An 18,347-nucleotide genomic window follows, 5' to 3' on the forward strand; every position below is an offset into this window, starting at 1 on the left:
ACATCCCCCAATTATTATTAGAAACATTTACTAAACAGCAAGGTAATAGGATAGGTTAAAATCTTGATTAAGTGCGTAGATATTTCCACTCATCCCAATAAGCATCAGTTGTTGCCATAATTATCACAAAAAGCTGACCATTGAGTGCCTGAAATTTGTTTAATTTAGTTTTTTTTTAGAATTTGTCGATGGCATTGAGAATAAATCAGCTTTAGCAAAATGTAAATGTTTGTAGTAATAGAACAGAGTATAAATTTGCATTCATTGCAAATGAGTTGTTAACTAAATCAAAATTCCTTTCAACATTCTCAAGTGCAAACCAACAGGGAACTTAATATTTCAACAATAATACAACTTATGGGAAAATGTCTCAAGTTCTGGCAAATCCTTGTTAATTTAGGAAGCTGTTTTGCCGGCAGGCTCATTTAATTTCATTGCATTTAACAACCTCTTGATACCCAGGCACGTCCTTAATTAGCAGCAATTCAATGCGTCCTAAATTACAAATTTGTTAACATTAAAATTACAACAATGGGCCAGCCATGATGACGAAAGCACAGCTAGGACTAAGTTATATTATTATGTGTGTGGGTGTGTGGGTGTGGGTGTGTGTTTGCCTCTGCCGCTGTCCAGTTAGTAAATCCTTGGAACAAAGCGCTGGAGCCAGCAGAAAGTGATTACAAATGGAAAGCAACGCAATGCCAGCAAAGCCAACGAATGCCAGCCAGAATGCCATGGACTGAGATAGAAATAGAAATAGAACAACAGGAGCAGAGCAGAGTAGAGAGGAAGTACGCCTTATGCCATGAGCACTAATTACGCCTGGCGCACAAATATCAACGGTAACGCCATGGCCAGTGGCAATGGCAGCCACACCGGCAACATCACCAGGCAATGGCAACTGTGGCGACATTAACAGTGACTCTGGCAAAACGGAAGTTGGCGCAGACTTCACTTGGCTAACAAAGCAACAACAACAATGCCGCAGCATCAACAGCAACGACAGTGGGCGGAATGCAGCAACACAAAAAAAAATATCAAATGCAGCTTTAAAAATAAAAAAAAGAATGAAGAAGACAAAACATGATTAAAGAATTTGCTCTGCTACGATTCTGTTTTCTTTGCCAATTTCTTCTCTGCATTTTCCATAAGCCGGAAACCATAAAAAAGCAATTCCTTATTAAAACTGCAATGCAGAAAGTGGAAGTCTGTGGAAGCATTAAAACAAAAACAACAACAAAACAGGTATATGCGATAATCCTAAAATATATTTCCCATTTATGTGACAATAAAAAACTGACACTGTGAATACTCTGCCTAGAATATTAAAGGCGTCTCCAAACTAAAATAATGGTAGTAAACTTAAATAATTATATGTATAATATATTAATAAATTGTATAGAAATGATTAATGTATATTTGTAATTTGGTTATGTGGACCATACCAGCCTATAAACACTACACGACTCTTTGGCGTAGGGTATGCAAACGTTGGGAAAATATTAAGAGCAGAGTATAGTCGTACAATGTACAATGCATATTGATAATGCACACAACAGTCATAAGTAACTGGCGTCCTGGCAAACGTGACCCAAGGAGCAACCGCATACATACACACACAAACACAGACAGACAGGATGCAGCAACACTCACACAGAGTGAAGGCGAAGCAAATGACATGCAAATAAATGAGAACAAAAGGATAAACGAATGGCCCGGACTCAGCGACAGAGACGGAGGCGGAGACGGAGCCACTCCTTGCCGAGTTACTTTCGTGGGCAATGGCAATAGCAAACGAGGCGCATAATTTTTGCTGGCTGCACTTTGTGGCCAAGGCGGCAGGATGCGCTGCTCGAACGCTCAGCTCCTGCTTTAATGAAGTATGAAGCGGCCAAATGAATGGCATATTAATAAGATGTCGGCTTTCAGTGGCACTGTGCTACATTGCATTGATATCTGCGTATAAATCAAGGTGGTTGGGGTAATTTGTAAGTCGCATGCGGATGCGAATGTCCTTATTTGTAAGGGTCTTCGCCCACAATTCATTCTCCTGTTTTACTTTTTTTGTTGTGCTCTTCTATATTGTAAATGGCTAGACAAAAAGCATAAATAACGAAACGGTTTGGCGACATTGTATCAAGTGAGGGCAGGCCACATAGTACATACGAGTATAGTAGAATTGGACTTGATCTCGCTGTCGTTCGGTCCTTGTCAGACTCGTGTCCTGTGCTGATTAATGCCTGTTTGTTTACATGTGCCGTGTATCCACTAATGGAATTCGCATGTTGGGACATGACTGATTATGTACACATTAGTCGACTGATTTGCAATTCCAAGTGTGTCAGTGTATATGTTGCCCCTGTTTTTGTTGTTGTTGTTGTTGTTGTGTGTCAGTGTTAATGTTCCAGTGTGTTGATGTCCTTCGCGCCTTCGTCTCAAATTCTGTGCCAAAGCACAACTTTTCACTACTATGTGCTCCAAAACAATGTCAGCCTTGTTTTATTCTAAGCAACACACTCACACATAGACGCTGTATAGCTGGGTAAGACACTTCTATGTATGTGTGTGTGGCACGTGTCTTGTGCCATTCTGCAAAGGACTTGGCCTGACTAAGCATATTAGCAAGACTGCTGCGTGCCGAGCTGCGCTAATTGCCAGAGCCTTTGTCCTGCTCGACTTGCTAAAGCAATTTTGCGTGCCTCGATAATTTGCTTAAGGCCAAAGGATGCGGCCGTAATTATGGTGACATATTTTTAAATTGCTTAATAAACATGTGACAGGTTTATTCAACACAAGCCATTCGAACTGCCAAGGCAACATACATGTATTTAAAAATGCTTTAAAAATATTTAAGGCATTCAACCTAAATTGAATATATGCATATTAAAATTGTTATTCACAATTTCCCAAAATAATTGATTTTAAAAGCAATTCATGCAACATAATTCTTTTGGCTCAATTTTAAGCGTCAATTTGGTAACAAATTCCGAAAAAATGACAAACTCAATAACTGTTGAAGCAAAATATGAATTCAATTCGCACAACTACATGCTAGATGCATATTCATACCATTTACCATATTTATTTTCGTCTCAAAAGCAGATGCGGAAATTGCAAGTCTAATATTTTCCGTTTAAAGTTCCCTTAGCCTGGTTACAATATGAAATATATGTGTGTCTCCTCCTGTTTGCCTGGCTGTTTGCCATACGCACTATACATATGTGTGCTGGTATGTGTGTGTGTGTGTGTATTATACAAAAATATGTGTGTAGTAGTGGCGTCAATTGTAAAACTATACAAAGCGTGACTTTAGTTGGCTCTGGTGTCATTTCCGGCTTAATTGAGCATGTAACAAGTCAAGCTTTTGCTTTTAGTCACACACATGCATGCCCAGGGTTGTTGCGAGATATGCAAACATAACCGGATAGCAGCTCAGGCAGCTGGCTTGCACGCACATCCTGCTATATCCTGCTATATCCTGCCAGCCATTGGCTTCATTTGCCAAAAACATGTGCGACGCGTTATATGTTTTGTCTGAGTTTATATTCCCAACTAGCGTATCAGCTGCAGGCCAAATATAAACACAAAATGCACTCACACACTAAGAGAGCAGTACTCGATTTTCGTGTTGCCACGGTCAACGAGGACAACAGCTAATAATGCTTTGAGAATGTCCGACTACAAATCATCTGATTACAAACTAAAATTAGCGCTACAAAGTCTCAATATTTAAGTATGTATTTGAAAATCTAACCATCAAGGTGACGTAGAAAAATGTTTAGATTACTTTGTCGCCATTTCATTCGATGTTTATTGTTATTTTTCTCAGTTATTCACTTTGCACAGCGGAAATCAATCAATTTCCTGCACAGACATTGCAATTTAGGTAGCTTTTGTAAGCAAAAATAAATTAGATATTCTACATAAATATACCAGGTTAAAGTCAAATATTAAAGTTCAAGATTCTCAGTTACCATTTTGTTATGCTAAATTTCCGTGCTAATTATAAAACTCGCTATGTCTTGGTAAATTAACTTAGTTTTCTGTAAAAAATTAAATTTTTTAAAGTGTAAATCCACGGTGGCTAGCAAAGCCGTTGTCCAAGTCGAGCAGCAACTTTTTGTTGCCTGTCTTAGTAGATTTCACAATTTCAATTTGGAGACAATAAATTTGATGAGCACGAGTATTCACTCAATAAGAAACATATATAAGAAACTCAAGTCCCTAGCAACCAAAAAAAAAGAACCCCAAGTTATTGAGGAATAATTATATTTATGCTATTTATTAGCATCGATTTGCAAATGACATTTTTGGTTATTATAATATCCATGATTTTCTTTGATTCGCATATGAATTTGATTTGAATAGAGCGACTTTTTAATGAGGATTTCGTGACGCTAAAGTCAACTTAAGCTGTTTTCTTGTCTCGTCTTGTCGGCCTCATAAGCCGCAGACATTAAAACGGATGTGAAAAACAAAAAAAGGAAATGAATCAATTTCCGCGCAGCAGACCATTATAAACTACAAAGCACTTGAAAGAAGTAGCAGAGAACGAAATAAAATAAAAAATAAATGGCGCCGGTAGCAGCTATGCTGGAGACCTTTAGTGTCCGGCCATCGAAGCAGCAAGCAACGCGTTTTCTGCAATGGCAATTAAGTTTTGAGCATACACATATAGTATAAGTAAAACTCTCAATTCTGACTGATGGACCAACTGAACTTTTAAGCAAGTAAAAACTCTATTCGAGAGTGTTTGACAATGAGTTAGACAATCAGTTACTAGCGTATAATATGTTTTATTTCAGTCACGCCACCTTCTATTCTCTATACACACGTCTATGTACTATTGCATTGGCATTGTTTTGGGACGCAAATGACACGGCTTAAATACATAACTATACCCTCTATTCTATTTTATTTATGTGGAATTCATAACTTTTCTATTTACATTTATATATAATACTAAAAAACAATTACGAGATTCATTAAGAATACTCGACTGAGCACTAACCGAAAGCGACACTTTCGTTATATTAAATATTTTGTATTCTTTAGGTTCTAGTTGTTCATATAGTTGTTCTCGGATATTAATGATAGTCAACAATATACAATGCACTTTTCCCCTGATTTACAACGTGTAAGGCGTATCCAATTTCCAATTAGTCTCACTTGAGGTGATTATGTCAGAACTACGTCTGGCAAGAGGTATAAATAGACCGCGGCTCTCCTAACAGATGATATCAGTTTAGAATGAAGTGGATTAAGTATATATTTCTTTTCGCACTTCTATGTGCTGTTGCATTGGCTGACCTAGGTAAGTACCTAGTAAGTACATTTTAATTTATTACAATTAATTATTTTTTCACTTTTAGACGCACCTCAGAACGACGATGCCGACGATGTAACTGCAACAGGCCGATCTCCTCCACCTCGTCCTCCATCTCCTCTAGGTCCTCGAAATCCTCCCCCACCTAGACCTAACGGACCACCTGCACCTAACGGATGGGGCCGCTGATATACCACGAATTCAGACAATAAATGAATTTTATAAAATATTATTCAAACAGTTTTTTTGTTATTCATGAAAGTCGTCAGTCTCGCACTGAAGCAGGGATAACAGCGGGAGACTCTGAAGGCAAACAAAGCTAACCAACAGGATACTAATCTAACAAATAGATGAGCTGTTTGGTCCTTTTTTTTTGTATATAAATTAAAACTAATATTTTGTTTATTATAACATTCGTCTATTGCATTTTCTAATTTAAACTAATACTATTAGTATCGGCTATTATATTGGACACGGTCGTATTTTATTAAAGAATGTATTCTAAACATTCTAAATAAAAAAGTAGGCTGTCCACTTGCGGTCAGAGAGCAAAAACCATTTAAATTGAAATAGAGTGAATTGAAATAAATGAGCTGCAAATATATATTAGACCTTTTTACTCACAATGAGCGGCTTTATTAAATGTGCTGCTTACACAGCACTGGCACATGAAGGATGGGCTTCATTTTTAAAGATTCTGAATATGGTAAACTTTGCTAAATCTATGCAGGTAAGCATCTATCAATAGCCAATATTTGCTGCATATAAAATAAAATAAACAAAATATGAACTAATTTCCATATAATAGCTGGAGGTGCAGGCTCTTGTGGTTCTTTTTGGGTATATGATCAAATTGGTATGCTTCGTTATTCTGGCCTATGGCGTTATTACTGTATGTACTCAAGACAGTAGAATACCACAAAAATGAATCTAATTTAACCTACACAGCATAATATATTGTTTGTAAGGATCTGGCTACTGATGTCCTACACTCTCATTGATTTGACCTCAATTTGTAAATGTTTTGCAAAATTATTTGAATATTTCTTTACCAACAAGTACCCCGATAAGTCAGAGTTCATACTCGAGATTAGAGACACATATTGTCCACTAATGGGTGAGGTGATGGCAAGGATTGGCATAATTTTGACAATTTACAGATACTATCAATCCCTGCAACCACCAGTAAAAATCCGCGGTCCTATTACATTTACGGAACCCCTGAGAATAGCCAAATAATAATTTCCAATGATTTATATTTGCAAAATAGATAAATGGTTTGTTTAAAATAAAAAATATGAAAAGCGCAATAACGGGTGAATGTAATTCGATGCTCCATCACCTGAACTTGATAGGTTAATATAAATATTGTAAACTGCATAGACAAAACAAAACTCAATTGCTACAGGAATAAAAAAAAATTAACTTGCGAATATATGTGGATTTTGAGTGACATGACTTGCCCATTGTTAGTATTGATATTAGAATGTTAGTCAAGGCATCAATAGCATCGCCAGTGAGCAACTCCCACAGCCACCAGAGCATAAATACTATATCCAATATCAGTCCCCCTAGACACCAGATCAGCCAGAAGATCAACAGCTGAGGTTTATTCTGCAAAAGACAGTTCTTAATTAATGCAGATGAATGATATCGAAAGTCTACTTACCAAGAAAATGCCACAAATTAAAAGCACTGAAGCCAATATCCATATATTCAAGAGAAACACATAGATCCACAACATTCGACGACCAACTTCTTTGCCTTGGAATGCTGGAATGAATTGATTATTGCTGATCATGACTCTGTCAATTGTCGTTGCCAAATTCTTACTCATCTTCTTTGCCTGCTTGCTGGCAGTCTTTTTAACAGTGACCCTGCTACGCCACAGCATGCAAATGATCATCAGCTCAAAGAAGACAGCTCCAATAATATCCATAGTGCCAATAGCCAGACCAAAGCCATTCAAAGCGCTAACCATTGTGCTAACAAATACATATGTATATATTCTAATATTTTGTACGTTGTCTTTATCTATTTAGATTTTTTGACAACGAAAACTTAAAGTTAAAACTGTTGAAAGAGATTTTATGGCTCGCAGGGGAATAATACTGTCTGCCTGTGTGGAAAAATGAGAGAGCGCGAAAAAAGTAAATTATATTTGACATCGGGGAAGTCACTCGATGTGAGTGGTCTGTGGCTGTGTGAGTGTGTGAGTGTGTGTGCGTGTGCGTGTGTGTGCTTAGTCGCCGCACGTATTTCATCAGTGCGGCATTATAAGTATATGCATACATATACATACACAAACATACACATAAGCATATAAGTATATGCAAATATGCACACACATTTTTTGCATAAATAGACAAGAGACACGCTGCCTGCCAAGTCAACGTCGAGCTCCCGAGCTTCGAACCCCGAGCTCCCCATGACTGGAAGCTCAAGGCTCAGGCTCGAAACTCGCGAGCTGCCAGTTTTCAGTTGCGAGTTGCTGTTTCCGTTTCCGTTTTATTTCATATACTTTATCTTACACATTTCTTTCGCAACTTTTCGTTGCTGTGCAAATTATTTTAAAAGGATTTTGTTTTAACATATATGTGTGCATATTAAATACTATTAAATTAAAGCGTATTTGACTGGCTAGACAGCCAAAAGACAATAAAAGCTGATAATTCACGCAAAGATCCCTGTTCACAGTGCTTCATCGAACACGTGGGAATACTCCCACTTACTAGGGATCTTAATTGCTTTGGCTGACAATTTGGTATATTTTGGATGTAGTACTGTATCAATATACCTAAAATATCATTAGGTGTATTTTTAGTATATTTCAATATATAATATTAAAGCGACTCTTTCGTTTTATTAAATATCTTGTATTCTTTAGGTTCTAGTTGTTCATATAGTTGTTCTCGGATATTAATGATAGTCAACAATTTACAATGCACTTTTCCCCTGATTTACAACGTGAAAGCGTATCCAATTTCCAATTAGTCTCACTTGAGGTGATTATGTCAGAACTACGTCTGGCAAGAGGTATAAATAGACCGCGGATCTCCTAACAGATGATATCAGTTTAGAATGAAGTGGATTAAGTATATATTTCTTTTCGCACTTCTATGTGCTGTTGCATTGGCTGACCTAGGTAAGTACCCTACATTTTAATTTTACACAATTAGTTATTGTTTCTTTTTTAGACGCTCCTGAGAGCGACGATGCCATATCTGAGGGCAACGATGCCGACGATGTAACTGCACGTGGACCTTTTTCTCCACCTTCTCCACCTCCTCCTCCTCGAACTCCTAGCCCAGCTAGACCTCCTAGCCCAGCAGCTCCACCCATGCCTAACGGATGGGGCCGCTGATATACCGCGAGTTAAAGCAATAAATTAATTTCATAAAATATTGTTCAAATCACTTCTTCCACGCCCACTAATTTCATTCTAATATCTCGGTGCGCCGTCTAGTTAAGCACACACACACAATTTGGCAGCCCTACACAACAATTTTTGACAAGCCAATCAAAGATCACTTGCAATGCCTTCAAATTGTGCAGAACTGTGGGATACAATTTTTAAATAAAAGCGCCAAATCAGTAGGTAAAATACCAGGCGAACATAAATCAACAGCAAGCAGAAATACATAAAATACTCGTATTGAAAGATCCAGTTGAAAGATCTTGTCAATAACTTGCCAACATACGGAACAACAAACACTTGAAAAATGGAAATTTTACACTTCTTTAGGAACAACAAGAGAACCAAAAAGATTTTTCCGTTTCAACAACACATATAAAATATATACAACTGAACCTTTAACAATTCCTTAACATTTTAATACTCTTCGGAGTTTCTTTTGAAGGCCGAGGTAGACGATTTGACACCACAAGTGTAAGGACTCCCCAAATGTCTGCTCTGCAGTATGTTGTGTCTGTAGGACTTAGAAGTTTTGCGGCTAAGCCTTTGATATTGTCTGCTATCATCAGGTTCCACCTGTGGCACAGTCTCCGAGTACGTCGGTGTGCAGGAACAATCGGGCGAGGAGCGTCTGTCAAGACACACATTGCAGCTGGACACCGTCAAATAGAACTGATAGATAATGAATGCAAAAATTGCTTCAACAACTGCAGCAAAGAGAATCACATCAGTGAAAGTAAATTTTGTTAAATTAACCGCACAGCTCACATAGGCCAAGACACAATATGAAACTATTGCGAACGACGCCAGACTGGAAAGTTGTGTGACTCATAAAGGCATACACAATCAGTATCGTCTCAATCATTATTCCAAAACACGAGAACATTAACCAATATCGCACCATATCCGAATCACGCTATGAAGACACATTTTCTCAGAGTTCGCAGCTAGAGAAGTAGAGTAGCTTACCCTGTAGATGCCCGAGATCAGCAGCAGAATGAGGGTGATCCAAAAAACGCCAAAGCAAGCGCAGAAAATTGTTAGCCAACTCAACTAAGAGAGACCTTTAAAAGATCAGCAATTCAAGGCGAATATGGAGCTTACATGAGTCAAGATTAAACACAGGCTGAGTACAGCAGAGCACAGCACATAACAGATCAAAGATGGCAATTGCATAGGCACAGTAAAGTAGCGATTCTTCTTGCAGCACCATGACTCTTTTATTTCGAAGTAGAGATTTTTCAAGAAGTTTGACGAATTAAAGCTAAGCCTGCTTCTCATCATTTAATAAATGTAACGTTAAAATTACATTCTAGACTTGACCTCTGCGCAACTTGCGTGCCAGTTGCTTCAAAGCAGCTTTCTCCTCGCGCTTGTACAACTTCTTGAGTCGCTTTCGTTCCTTGCGTTTGGTGTTATCACTGCTCGAAGCATCTTTGACTTCCCGCTGATTGCAGCCACCTGTATACCTCCTGGCCACCGGTATCCATTGCTCGCGACTTATCATGTCCAAATAAAATACATAAATTATATACACGAAAGTCATTTCCACAGCTAAGTGAGAGTTTAAAAATGTAGCTCAAAAATTGCACGCTGCTGCAAAAGCATCTCACCCAACCCAACAAATGGCAGCACTGTAATCTTAACACCCTCCCAATTAATAGATATAGCCAGGGTTAAGCCATAAAGTAGCAATACGGCATCCAGCATAATTCCGAGACAGGTGAAGACCAGCCAGTATCGCACATAGGTTAAATTACGCTGATAGATGCCAACCAACAGCAACAGAATGATGAGCATCCACATCAGCGAGAAGATCAAGGCTGCCAGCGATGTCCAGTGATGCTATTCGTATTTACTTGGACGCAGTCACTTAACTTAACTCAAGTTCAAGCAATACAAGTACTTACGTGCTGAGCATAAAGCATTCCTGAGACACTAGCAAAGAGCACCGCTGAGATGAGATCCAGTAATGCAATCGCATAGCTGCAAATCACCAAATATCCATCCGACATGTTGTCCAACGCTCGCCTAGCAAATGTTTCGGCAATTGTTGAAGCAAAGCGTAAACTTGGTCACTAAATCAAAGCTATAATGATGATAAGCACGTAGTTTCAATACAATCGAAGGTGTGGGTTGGCCCAAGTGGAGAGGTTGTTGGTTATGGTCAATGCTCATGCTGCTTGTTAATCAATGCCGTTTGATTGCCAAACGCCTGCACAGTGGGGTGCATCTCCCTTAAATACGACGATACCAAATGAAATATTTATATTACACTGACATACATTTGTAATACATGCTTTCCGACATTCATCCCACTGTCCGTAGGCTGCGCAGACTGGCGACAAGTGCCCTGTCCTTTGGCCATCTTTCATTTACGGCATTTGTTTTGTCAGCTGCCGCCTCATCGTCGCTTGGAGATTAGATTTTGCCCCATTGACAACGTGACTTTCCCAAGTCGCAGTTCACCAGGACAAGCAGCATACGAAAAAACGAAAAAACTATCTAACTCAATTATTATTATTGTTTGTGCTGGTGGATGCGGATTGATTTTGGGCATTGGCGTTAGTCCGTAAATTGAAATGGCCTGCAAATGCCATTGGGAATTTTCTGTCTTTTTATTTAAACATATTTTCTTATAAATGTTGGCAGATAAACGTAAAATATAATCTAAATATTTGGTTTTCATTTTTTTGAGCTTCTGCTTTTCTTGTTTTCATTATCTGTTTTTTGTTTCCTTTTGCGTTTTATGGCTTTGTCGTTTTTCTTCGACTGGTTTATATCCTTTTCTTTTGGTTTTTGTGATTTCGAAGCACGACCTGATTTATCAGATGCTTCCAATTGGCTATTTCTTTGACTGAAAAATGAAATTATTTGAATTATTCTCTTTTGAAGGATTAAAACCTTACTCTTTGCCTTGCTCGGGCTCCGCAATTGATTCAGTTTTACTTAAACGTGTTTTCTCAATCTGATCAATGGACTCTAATTTACTCGACATTGATTTTCCTCTTCGTGACTGCTCAATAGACAACAGCTCACTTGATCGATGTAGTTGAGATCCACGGATATAGCCATCCTCGGGTACATTGATGGTTGACGTAGATTTCATACTGAAACAATATTTATAAACCATATAAATACAAAGCCATTCAATTACTGCAAAATCAGATCATTACTTTAATTTTGTTATATTAAAAATATAATATTCTTCTTACCTATGCCAACATAGAGAAACGTAAACTGTATAATTTTCATCCATGTTATATAGTCTGAAATGGAAATTGTCCAAATAAAGAAAAATACGTCCAGAATAACTCCAACAATCGAAAAACACAACCAAGCAATGATAAATGGTAGGCGACTCTGTATAGCAATATTTTGTTAAACCACTTCAATATATTATATTATATTGTTGATGCAAACCTTCCAAAGACCCATAAAAAGTAGTCCAACCATAAATATCCAAAATATAGAGCCCAGAAATGCAATGATTGAATACAAATTTACCTGCACGATTAGTTATAAGCGAACACGAAAAAAACTAATATAAATAATACAAACATTAGCTGCCAACAAAATAAATGACTGTACCAGAAAGTATAAGGATTGAATTAAATCGATTACAGCAATGGAATAACAAATTTTTAATAGGTGACTACAAATCGGAGTAAAAATATGCTCTTTAAGAGAAATGCTTTCCGACTTAACCAGATTGTCCATGTTAATATAATTTGATGTGCTGTTTTTTCAGATAATAATTAAAATATATTTGAAGTAGCTAGAGATGCTTACTAGCATAAATTGAAATCCACAATATTTATAAACAACTATGACCCTATAAATTATGAAAAGTTTATTTTTTCTTCTTCACTGGTTTATTTTTCTTTGACTTCTCCGACTTCTTGCTGCTCTTTCTGGCTGACCTCTGGCTCTCTGCAAAGATGAAGCGTTTTAAGATTCATGATTATATATCTTATATTCTTTTTTACTACCTCGGCATTCCTTTGCATTCAGATATTTCTTTCTCTGCCTCTTTGATCCTTTTTCCGGTTCATAAACTATACGACAGGGATCCATAACCAAGTAATATCTATAGACAAGATATATGCACAAACTCTCGATAACTGCAATTGAAGGGTTGTTAAAAGAGTAGACAAATCGGAAGTTACGTCTGACGTACATATTCCAATAAAAATAATGGAAAACTCCCTTAAATGATCCCAGTCTATGGACACTGAGGAAACAATTCCCCAAATTAAAAAGAGAGTATCCGCAATGAAACCAGCTATAGAGAAAATAAGCCAGGCTTTAACCAAGACGGGTCGACGCTATATTCCAAAATATTTCTTTTCAATTTTTCATTTAGAGAACTTATAAAATTCTATACGAACCTTACTAAGCCCCACAATCAGCAGTATGACGATTAGCACCCAGAATATAGTTCCCAAGAGCGCCAATGATGTATATAAGTTGAACTGCTGGTTAAAATATCAGAAAAAGCTTATAAATATTTAACTAGTAGAAATACTGACGCTTGTAACCAATGAAATAGTCGCTTGAAGTACGAAGAAGAGCGCATGGGCGAGATCGAATATTGCAATGATAAGACATATTCTTCCTAGATTATTTTCAAAGAATTTTGCAACAATGGATTCTCTTTTCAAGATTTTCTTTTTAGTTGATGATTTCTTGTTCTTCTTGGTTGCTGACATTTTTCAAGGTCCAATAGTGAATTTATTGTTATATTTCAGTAATAAAGGTGAGTACTAGAACAAGGCATCGGAGATTTGAGTACTACATTTCTAACAAAAGTAAATAAAATTCTCTCCGGCGGACATTACGCAAGCAATTTAAAAAAAATGACGGTTGGGTAAAATTTTAATTGAATATGGTAACATCTAATCTTTATATATTGATGTGGCAACTCTTCGTCAAAGTAGTAATATTTGTAAGAATTTTAGATATATATATATATACCAATTATGGGTGTCTCATTATCTTAAGGTTAAATCACACATTTTTAAACACACTCCAACATATCTGTTAAATAAAAGGTAGATTTCTTTTTAGTATATTTCTTTTTATATATTTTCATATTTTTAGTATATTATTTAGGAATTCATATGGTATTTTATGGTGTTTACTTTTTGGCGTTATCGGTATTTTCAGCGCAGTCGGTGTGGTCACGTCGTTGCTCATCTACATACGTGATAAAGTGTTTACAAGGTTCTAAAAACAGTAGATTTCAGTACATTTCTATAATCAAAAACATGCCCATCATTGTAAAAACGTAAGTAGTACTGCATTTATTAAAGTTATTTAGTAAAAATAATGTAAAACCGAGCTGAAACTTGTGCAATTGTCGTCATTATTCGCGCCTTTTCTTGATTGTGATTTGTTGTATTTCACAACACTGTGTAATCAGCTGTTTGTGCGCATAGCTGAAACAAAGTTTCGCCGAAGCGGACGTGCACAAAATGGGTCCGCCAAAGAAATCAAAAAAGGATCGCAGCGGCAGTGATAAATTTGGTAAGTATTAACTTAGTGTATTGCCTGCTAAGACTTAAAGGCAATTTCCAACAAAACAGCCAAGAAGCGCCGCGCTGAAGACGATGCCTACACGCAACTGGTGGATGACAATGACAGCATGGACAATGCCAGCGAATCGGACGGTGTGCCGGGTGCAGCGTCCAAAAACGCGGAGACCAACGACGAGAATATCAACACCGATGAGTACGGCGCGAAAGATTATCGTGCACAGATGCAACTTCGTCCCGATCACGGAAATCGCCCATTGTGGGTGGCGCCCAATGGACATGTGTTTCTCGAGTCCTTCTCACCGGTATACAAGCATGCCCATGACTTTCTCATTGCCATCTCGGAGCCAGTGTGTCGACCCGAGCATATACACGAGTACAAGCTAACCGCCTACAGTCTGTATGCTGCGGTGTCTGTAGGCCTCCAAACCCACGACATCGTTGAATATCTCAAACGCTTGAGCAAGACGAGCATTCCTGAGGGTATCTTGGAGTTTATACGTCTCTGTACGCTCTCCTACGGCAAGGTGAAACTTGTGCTCAAGCACAATAAATACTTTATTGAGTCGCCACATCCGGAAGTGCTGCAAAAGCTGCTCAAAGATCCGGTCATCCAGAAATGTCGCTTAATACGGAGCGAAGGCGAGGGCGAAGGAGATGGCTTTATTCAGGGCACAATGGATGGCAAGGCCATCACACAATTCGGCACCAAGTTGCCACCAGCTAGCGACAAGCCCGAGGATGCGGGAGCCAGCACTTCCAGTGCCGCAGGAGCAGCAACGGCAGAAGGTGCAGTTGCCATACCCGATGACATTACGGACTTCTACGAGAAAATCGATAAGGAGGAGGAGGATGAAGACGAGGCCAATCTCAAAACAGTTTCATTTGAAGTGGCCCAAGAAAAGATAGAAGTGATACAAAAGCGTTGCATCGAAATCGAGCATCCGCTGCTTGCCGAATACGATTTTCGCAATGATACCAACAATCCGGACATCAACATTGACCTCAAGCCAGCCGCTGTGCTGCGTCCATATCAGGAGAAGAGTCTGCGCAAGATGTTTGGCAATGGTCGCGCCCGCTCTGGTGTCATTGTGTTGCCCTGCGGTGCTGGAAAATCTCTTGTGGGTGTCACTGCCTGCTGCACAGTGCGCAAGCGTGCTTTGGTACTGTGCAACAGCGGCGTCTCGGTGGAGCAATGGAAGCAACAGTTCAAAATGTGGTCCACGGCAGATGACAGCATGATTTGTCGGTTCACTTCTGAGGCCAAGGACAAGCCCATGGGCTGCGGCATACTGGTGACCACATACTCTATGATAACGCACACACAGAAACGTTCCTGGGAGGCAGAGCAAACCATGCGTTGGCTTCAGGAGCAGGAGTGGGGCATCATGGTGCTCGACGAAGTACACACAATTCCCGCCAAGATGTTCCGACGTGTCCTGACCATTGTACAGTCGCATTGCAAGCTTGGCTTGACTGCGACATTGTTGCGTGAGGATGACAAAATTGCGGATCTAAATTTCCTGATTGGTCCCAAGCTGTATGAGGCCAATTGGTTGGAGCTACAGAAGAAGGGCTTCATTGCGCGTGTCCAGTGCGCCGAGGTATGGTGTCCCATGTCGCCAGAGTTCTACCGCGAGTATCTGACCACCAAGACATCGAAAAAAATGCTGTTGTATGTGATGAACCCTTCGAAGTTTCGCAGCTGCCAGTTTCTGATCAAATACCATGAGCAGCGTGGCGACAAGACCATTGTTTTCTCGGACAATGTGTTTGCCCTGAAGCACTATGCCATCAAGATGAACAAACCCTTCATCTATGGTCCCACGTCCCAGAATGAACGTATTCAAATTCTGCAGAATTTCAAGTTCAATTCCAAGGTAATTTACTAGCTGCTTAACTCAAATGTTCCACTTATCTGACTCTCTACTTTTGTAGGTCAACACAATCTTTGTCTCCAAAGTGGCCGACACAAGTTTCGATTTGCCAGAGGCAAATGTATTGATTCAGATTTCGTCGCATGGCGGTTCGCGTCGTCAGGAAGCCCAGCGTTTGGGCCGTATTCTGCGTGCTAAAAAAGGCGCCATTGCTGAGGAATATAATGCCTTCTTTTACACACTCGTCTCACAGGACACCATGGAGATGAGCTATTCCCGCAAGCGACAGCGTTTCCTTGTCAATCAGGGCTACAGCTACAAGGTTATCACACATCTCAAGGGCATGGATACCGAGGCGGATCTAATGTACGGAACACAGGAGGAACAGGGCCAGTTGCTGCAACTGGTGTTGTCCGCCTCCGACTTGGACTGCGAGGACGAGAAGATGCCTGGCGAGCCGGGTTATCGTCCAGGTGGCTCTGGCACCACCAGACGTCCTGGTGCACTTAGCTCCATGTCTGGTGGCGATGATGCCATCTACTATGAGCATCGTCGCAAGAACGTCGGCAGCGTACATCCATTGTTCAAGAAGTTTAGAGGTTAAGCGCATCCATTTTTGTATCCTTTGCTCAGTCGAATAAAAGTATGTCAGTGACAAGAGATTTGTTTTAATGCGGATGAGCATAGAATTTCTGTTGCGTTTGATAAATTCCCCAAAATTTAGTTCGCATAATTTCCGGGACATGCCACAAACCAAAATTTACACAAGTGACTGAAACCAAATATCCACGTTCTGCTCATTTCTGTTGGCCTGGTGCATCATGTTAAGCGCATACAAATTTGAATTTGGCGCCTAACAAAAAAAACATTTTTGTAGCATACTTTGAGGGTGCACGAGGGGGTCGTTTTTCAAAAACAAGCTATATCTCGGCCATATCCTGCCGCATTTAAAAAGGACTTGTATTGCAATGCTCGCAAGGACCAACTCTATCGATTGGTATAAAAAAAATTGGGGTCATCTAAAGATCCAACACTTGTAATTTTTCAGTCCGAGGACCAAAGAAAACGTGCGAAAATCGTAAAGTACAGGATAACTGGAGAACCACAAGGACGATTGGAATGTCCTTTGGCATGAAGGTAGATCTCATCAAAGGACTCCGTTTGACATAGGACCCGCAAGGATCAGACAGGATATGACTGAGATATACGATATTTTCTGTATACAAATAGATCGTTATATCTCAGGTCCTGCAAGGATATTCGTCCTTTTGAGTGCACCAATCAGTTTGCCTTCCAAAGGATAATACTTGTGCCAAAGGACATCACGATCGTCCTTCAAATGTCCGAGATACAGTGGATTCTTGGCATTTTTGGCCATTTTTCTATACTTGACCCTTTGAAAAATTTCAGGTGAAAATTACATGTTTTGTAGCATACTTCGAGGGTGCTCGAGGTGGTTGTTTTTCGAAAAAAAACAATATCTCCGTCATATCCTGCCGTATTTTTAAAGGACTTGTATTGCAATGCTCACAAGGACCAACTCTATCGTATGGCATCAAAAAATATTGGGGTCATCTAAGGATCCAACACTTGTAATTTTTCAGTAAATTGTTTATTGTTAAAATCATGTATTATATATAATCTATATTTCTCAAAAATTATTTTGTTGATTACTTTGATGTTCTTTGCAGTCACAGCGCTGGCACTGGCGAGTGGGCGATCATCGAGCTGCAGGGCGATTTAGAGGTGCGCACCAATCAAAGCATGCACGATCAATTTATAGGAGACTTATATTACAACAAATACGGACAACCCGTAAGTTGTGCACCTTATTAAAATCAAATACATGCATAAGCATATATGAAACGATGCTACTACTTTTAGATTCTGATAATAGGCCATCACATTTTGCAAGGACGTGAACAGAAGCTGGACAAACCTTTTGCGGTGCTGGAGAAGTCAAAGACAAATGAGGGACAGCAATTGTTGAATGCCACAAATGTAACGCTTGATGCTAGCACGTTGAATGCCACCGCTGGAGCTGAGCGGACCTTGCTTGATGATACCGTGGCCCTGGAGCACAAGAGTCGCCAACGAACCGAGTATACAGTGCGTGCTATTTGCACAAAGAAGCTGATCTTTAAATCTCGTCCTAAGCCAATTATAGCCAATGTGGCAAAGTCTGTGTAATG

At 39.3% G+C, this 18,347-nt stretch overlaps 9 protein-coding genes across 13 annotated transcripts; 4 read left to right on the forward strand and 5 right to left on the reverse strand.

Annotated features, from left to right (window-relative positions):
• Window positions 1–5,197: 5,197 nt before the first annotated feature.
• On the forward strand, window positions 5,198–8,742 carry LOC117569219 (WASH complex subunit 1-like). 3 transcript variants are annotated; one of them, XM_034250295.2, is made up of 2 exons: window positions 5,198–5,314; window positions 5,373–5,558. In XM_034250295.2, the coding sequence occupies exons 1-2, from the start codon at window positions 5,251–5,253 to the stop codon at window positions 5,513–5,515; spliced, it is 207 nt and encodes a 68-aa protein (XP_034106186.1). In that variant the 5' UTR covers window positions 5,198–5,250; the 3' UTR covers window positions 5,516–5,558. The 3 variants fall into 3 exon arrangements, with proteins under 3 accessions (XP_034106186.1, XP_051861277.1, XP_034109594.1); XM_052005317.1 differs by lacking the exon at window positions 5,373–5,558 and adding an exon at window positions 8,524–8,742 and having other exon boundaries at window positions 5,220–5,314; XM_034253703.2 differs by lacking the exons at window positions 5,198–5,314; window positions 5,373–5,558 and adding exons at window positions 8,377–8,471; window positions 8,524–8,742.
• LOC117568898 (uncharacterized) lies at window positions 5,856–6,721 on the forward strand. Its single transcript, XM_034249802.2, has 3 exons — window positions 5,856–6,056; window positions 6,135–6,218; window positions 6,275–6,721. Exons 1-3 carry the CDS (start codon window positions 5,952–5,954, stop codon window positions 6,563–6,565), a joined length of 480 nt encoding a protein of 159 aa, XP_034105693.1. The 5' UTR covers window positions 5,856–5,951; the 3' UTR covers window positions 6,566–6,721.
• On the reverse strand, window positions 6,566–7,410 carry LOC117568897 (uncharacterized). The gene is made up of 4 exons (XM_034249801.2): window positions 7,160–7,410; window positions 6,996–7,099; window positions 6,790–6,940; window positions 6,566–6,728 (listed from the first exon to the last, which is right to left on the reverse strand). Exons 1-4 carry the CDS (start codon window positions 7,305–7,307, stop codon window positions 6,610–6,612), a joined length of 522 nt encoding a protein of 173 aa, XP_034105692.1. The 5' UTR covers window positions 7,308–7,410; the 3' UTR covers window positions 6,566–6,609.
• A 248-nt stretch (window positions 8,743–8,990) lies between the features above and the next one.
• LOC127565668 (uncharacterized) lies at window positions 8,991–9,965 on the reverse strand. The gene is given in 5 exon segments (XM_052005314.1): window positions 8,991–9,448; window positions 9,510–9,657; window positions 9,711–9,794; window positions 9,846–9,879; window positions 9,881–9,965. Coding segments are annotated over 5 exon segments (630 nt in total). The 5' UTR covers window positions 9,955–9,965; the 3' UTR covers window positions 8,991–9,158.
• Window positions 9,966–9,974: 9 nt separating this feature from the next.
• On the reverse strand, window positions 9,975–10,741 carry LOC117571524 (uncharacterized). The gene is made up of 3 exons (XM_034253700.2): window positions 10,652–10,741; window positions 10,355–10,586; window positions 9,975–10,295 (listed from the first exon to the last, which is right to left on the reverse strand). The coding sequence occupies exons 1-3, from the start codon at window positions 10,667–10,669 to the stop codon at window positions 10,054–10,056; spliced, it is 492 nt and encodes a 163-aa protein (XP_034109591.2). The 5' UTR covers window positions 10,670–10,741; the 3' UTR covers window positions 9,975–10,053.
• Window positions 10,742–11,318: 577 nt separating this feature from the next.
• On the reverse strand, window positions 11,319–12,497 carry LOC117568498 (uncharacterized). 3 transcript variants are annotated; one of them, XM_052005313.1, is made up of 5 exons: window positions 12,303–12,497; window positions 12,165–12,248; window positions 11,957–12,104; window positions 11,651–11,897; window positions 11,319–11,592 (listed from the first exon to the last, which is right to left on the reverse strand). In XM_052005313.1, exons 1-5 carry the CDS (start codon window positions 12,459–12,461, stop codon window positions 11,427–11,429), a joined length of 804 nt encoding a protein of 267 aa, XP_051861273.1. In that variant the 5' UTR covers window positions 12,462–12,497; the 3' UTR covers window positions 11,319–11,426. The 3 variants fall into 3 exon arrangements, with proteins under 3 accessions (XP_051861273.1, XP_034105080.1, XP_034105079.1); XM_034249189.2 differs by having other exon boundaries at window positions 11,320–11,598; window positions 12,333–12,496; XM_034249188.2 differs by having other exon boundaries at window positions 11,321–11,598; window positions 12,303–12,496.
• Window positions 12,498–12,532: 35 nt separating this feature from the next.
• Window positions 12,533–13,565, reverse strand: LOC117568499 (uncharacterized). The gene is made up of 5 exons (XM_034249191.2): window positions 13,274–13,565; window positions 13,133–13,216; window positions 12,922–13,069; window positions 12,734–12,865; window positions 12,533–12,674 (listed from the first exon to the last, which is right to left on the reverse strand). Exons 1-5 carry the CDS (start codon window positions 13,451–13,453, stop codon window positions 12,595–12,597), a joined length of 624 nt encoding a protein of 207 aa, XP_034105082.1. The 5' UTR covers window positions 13,454–13,565; the 3' UTR covers window positions 12,533–12,594.
• A 361-nt stretch (window positions 13,566–13,926) lies between these two features.
• On the forward strand, window positions 13,927–18,345 carry LOC117570979 (chromosome transmission fidelity protein 8 homolog). The gene is made up of 3 exons (XM_034252926.2): window positions 13,927–14,031; window positions 17,847–17,970; window positions 18,040–18,345. Exons 1-3 carry the CDS (start codon window positions 14,012–14,014, stop codon window positions 18,343–18,345), a joined length of 450 nt encoding a protein of 149 aa, XP_034108817.1. The 5' UTR covers window positions 13,927–14,011.
• LOC117570974 (general transcription and DNA repair factor IIH helicase subunit XPB) lies at window positions 14,167–16,813 on the forward strand. Its single transcript, XM_034252918.2, has 3 exons — window positions 14,167–14,270; window positions 14,330–16,158; window positions 16,217–16,813. The coding sequence occupies exons 1-3, from the start codon at window positions 14,219–14,221 to the stop codon at window positions 16,757–16,759; spliced, it is 2,424 nt and encodes an 807-aa protein (XP_034108809.1). The 5' UTR covers window positions 14,167–14,218; the 3' UTR covers window positions 16,760–16,813.
• Window positions 18,346–18,347: the final 2 nt, after the last annotated feature.

This window comes from Drosophila albomicans, chromosome 3 (genome assembly GCF_009650485.2).
Source record: "Drosophila albomicans strain 15112-1751.03 chromosome 3, ASM965048v2, whole genome shotgun sequence".
Classification (NCBI taxonomy): domain Eukaryota; kingdom Metazoa; phylum Arthropoda; class Insecta; order Diptera; family Drosophilidae; genus Drosophila; species Drosophila albomicans.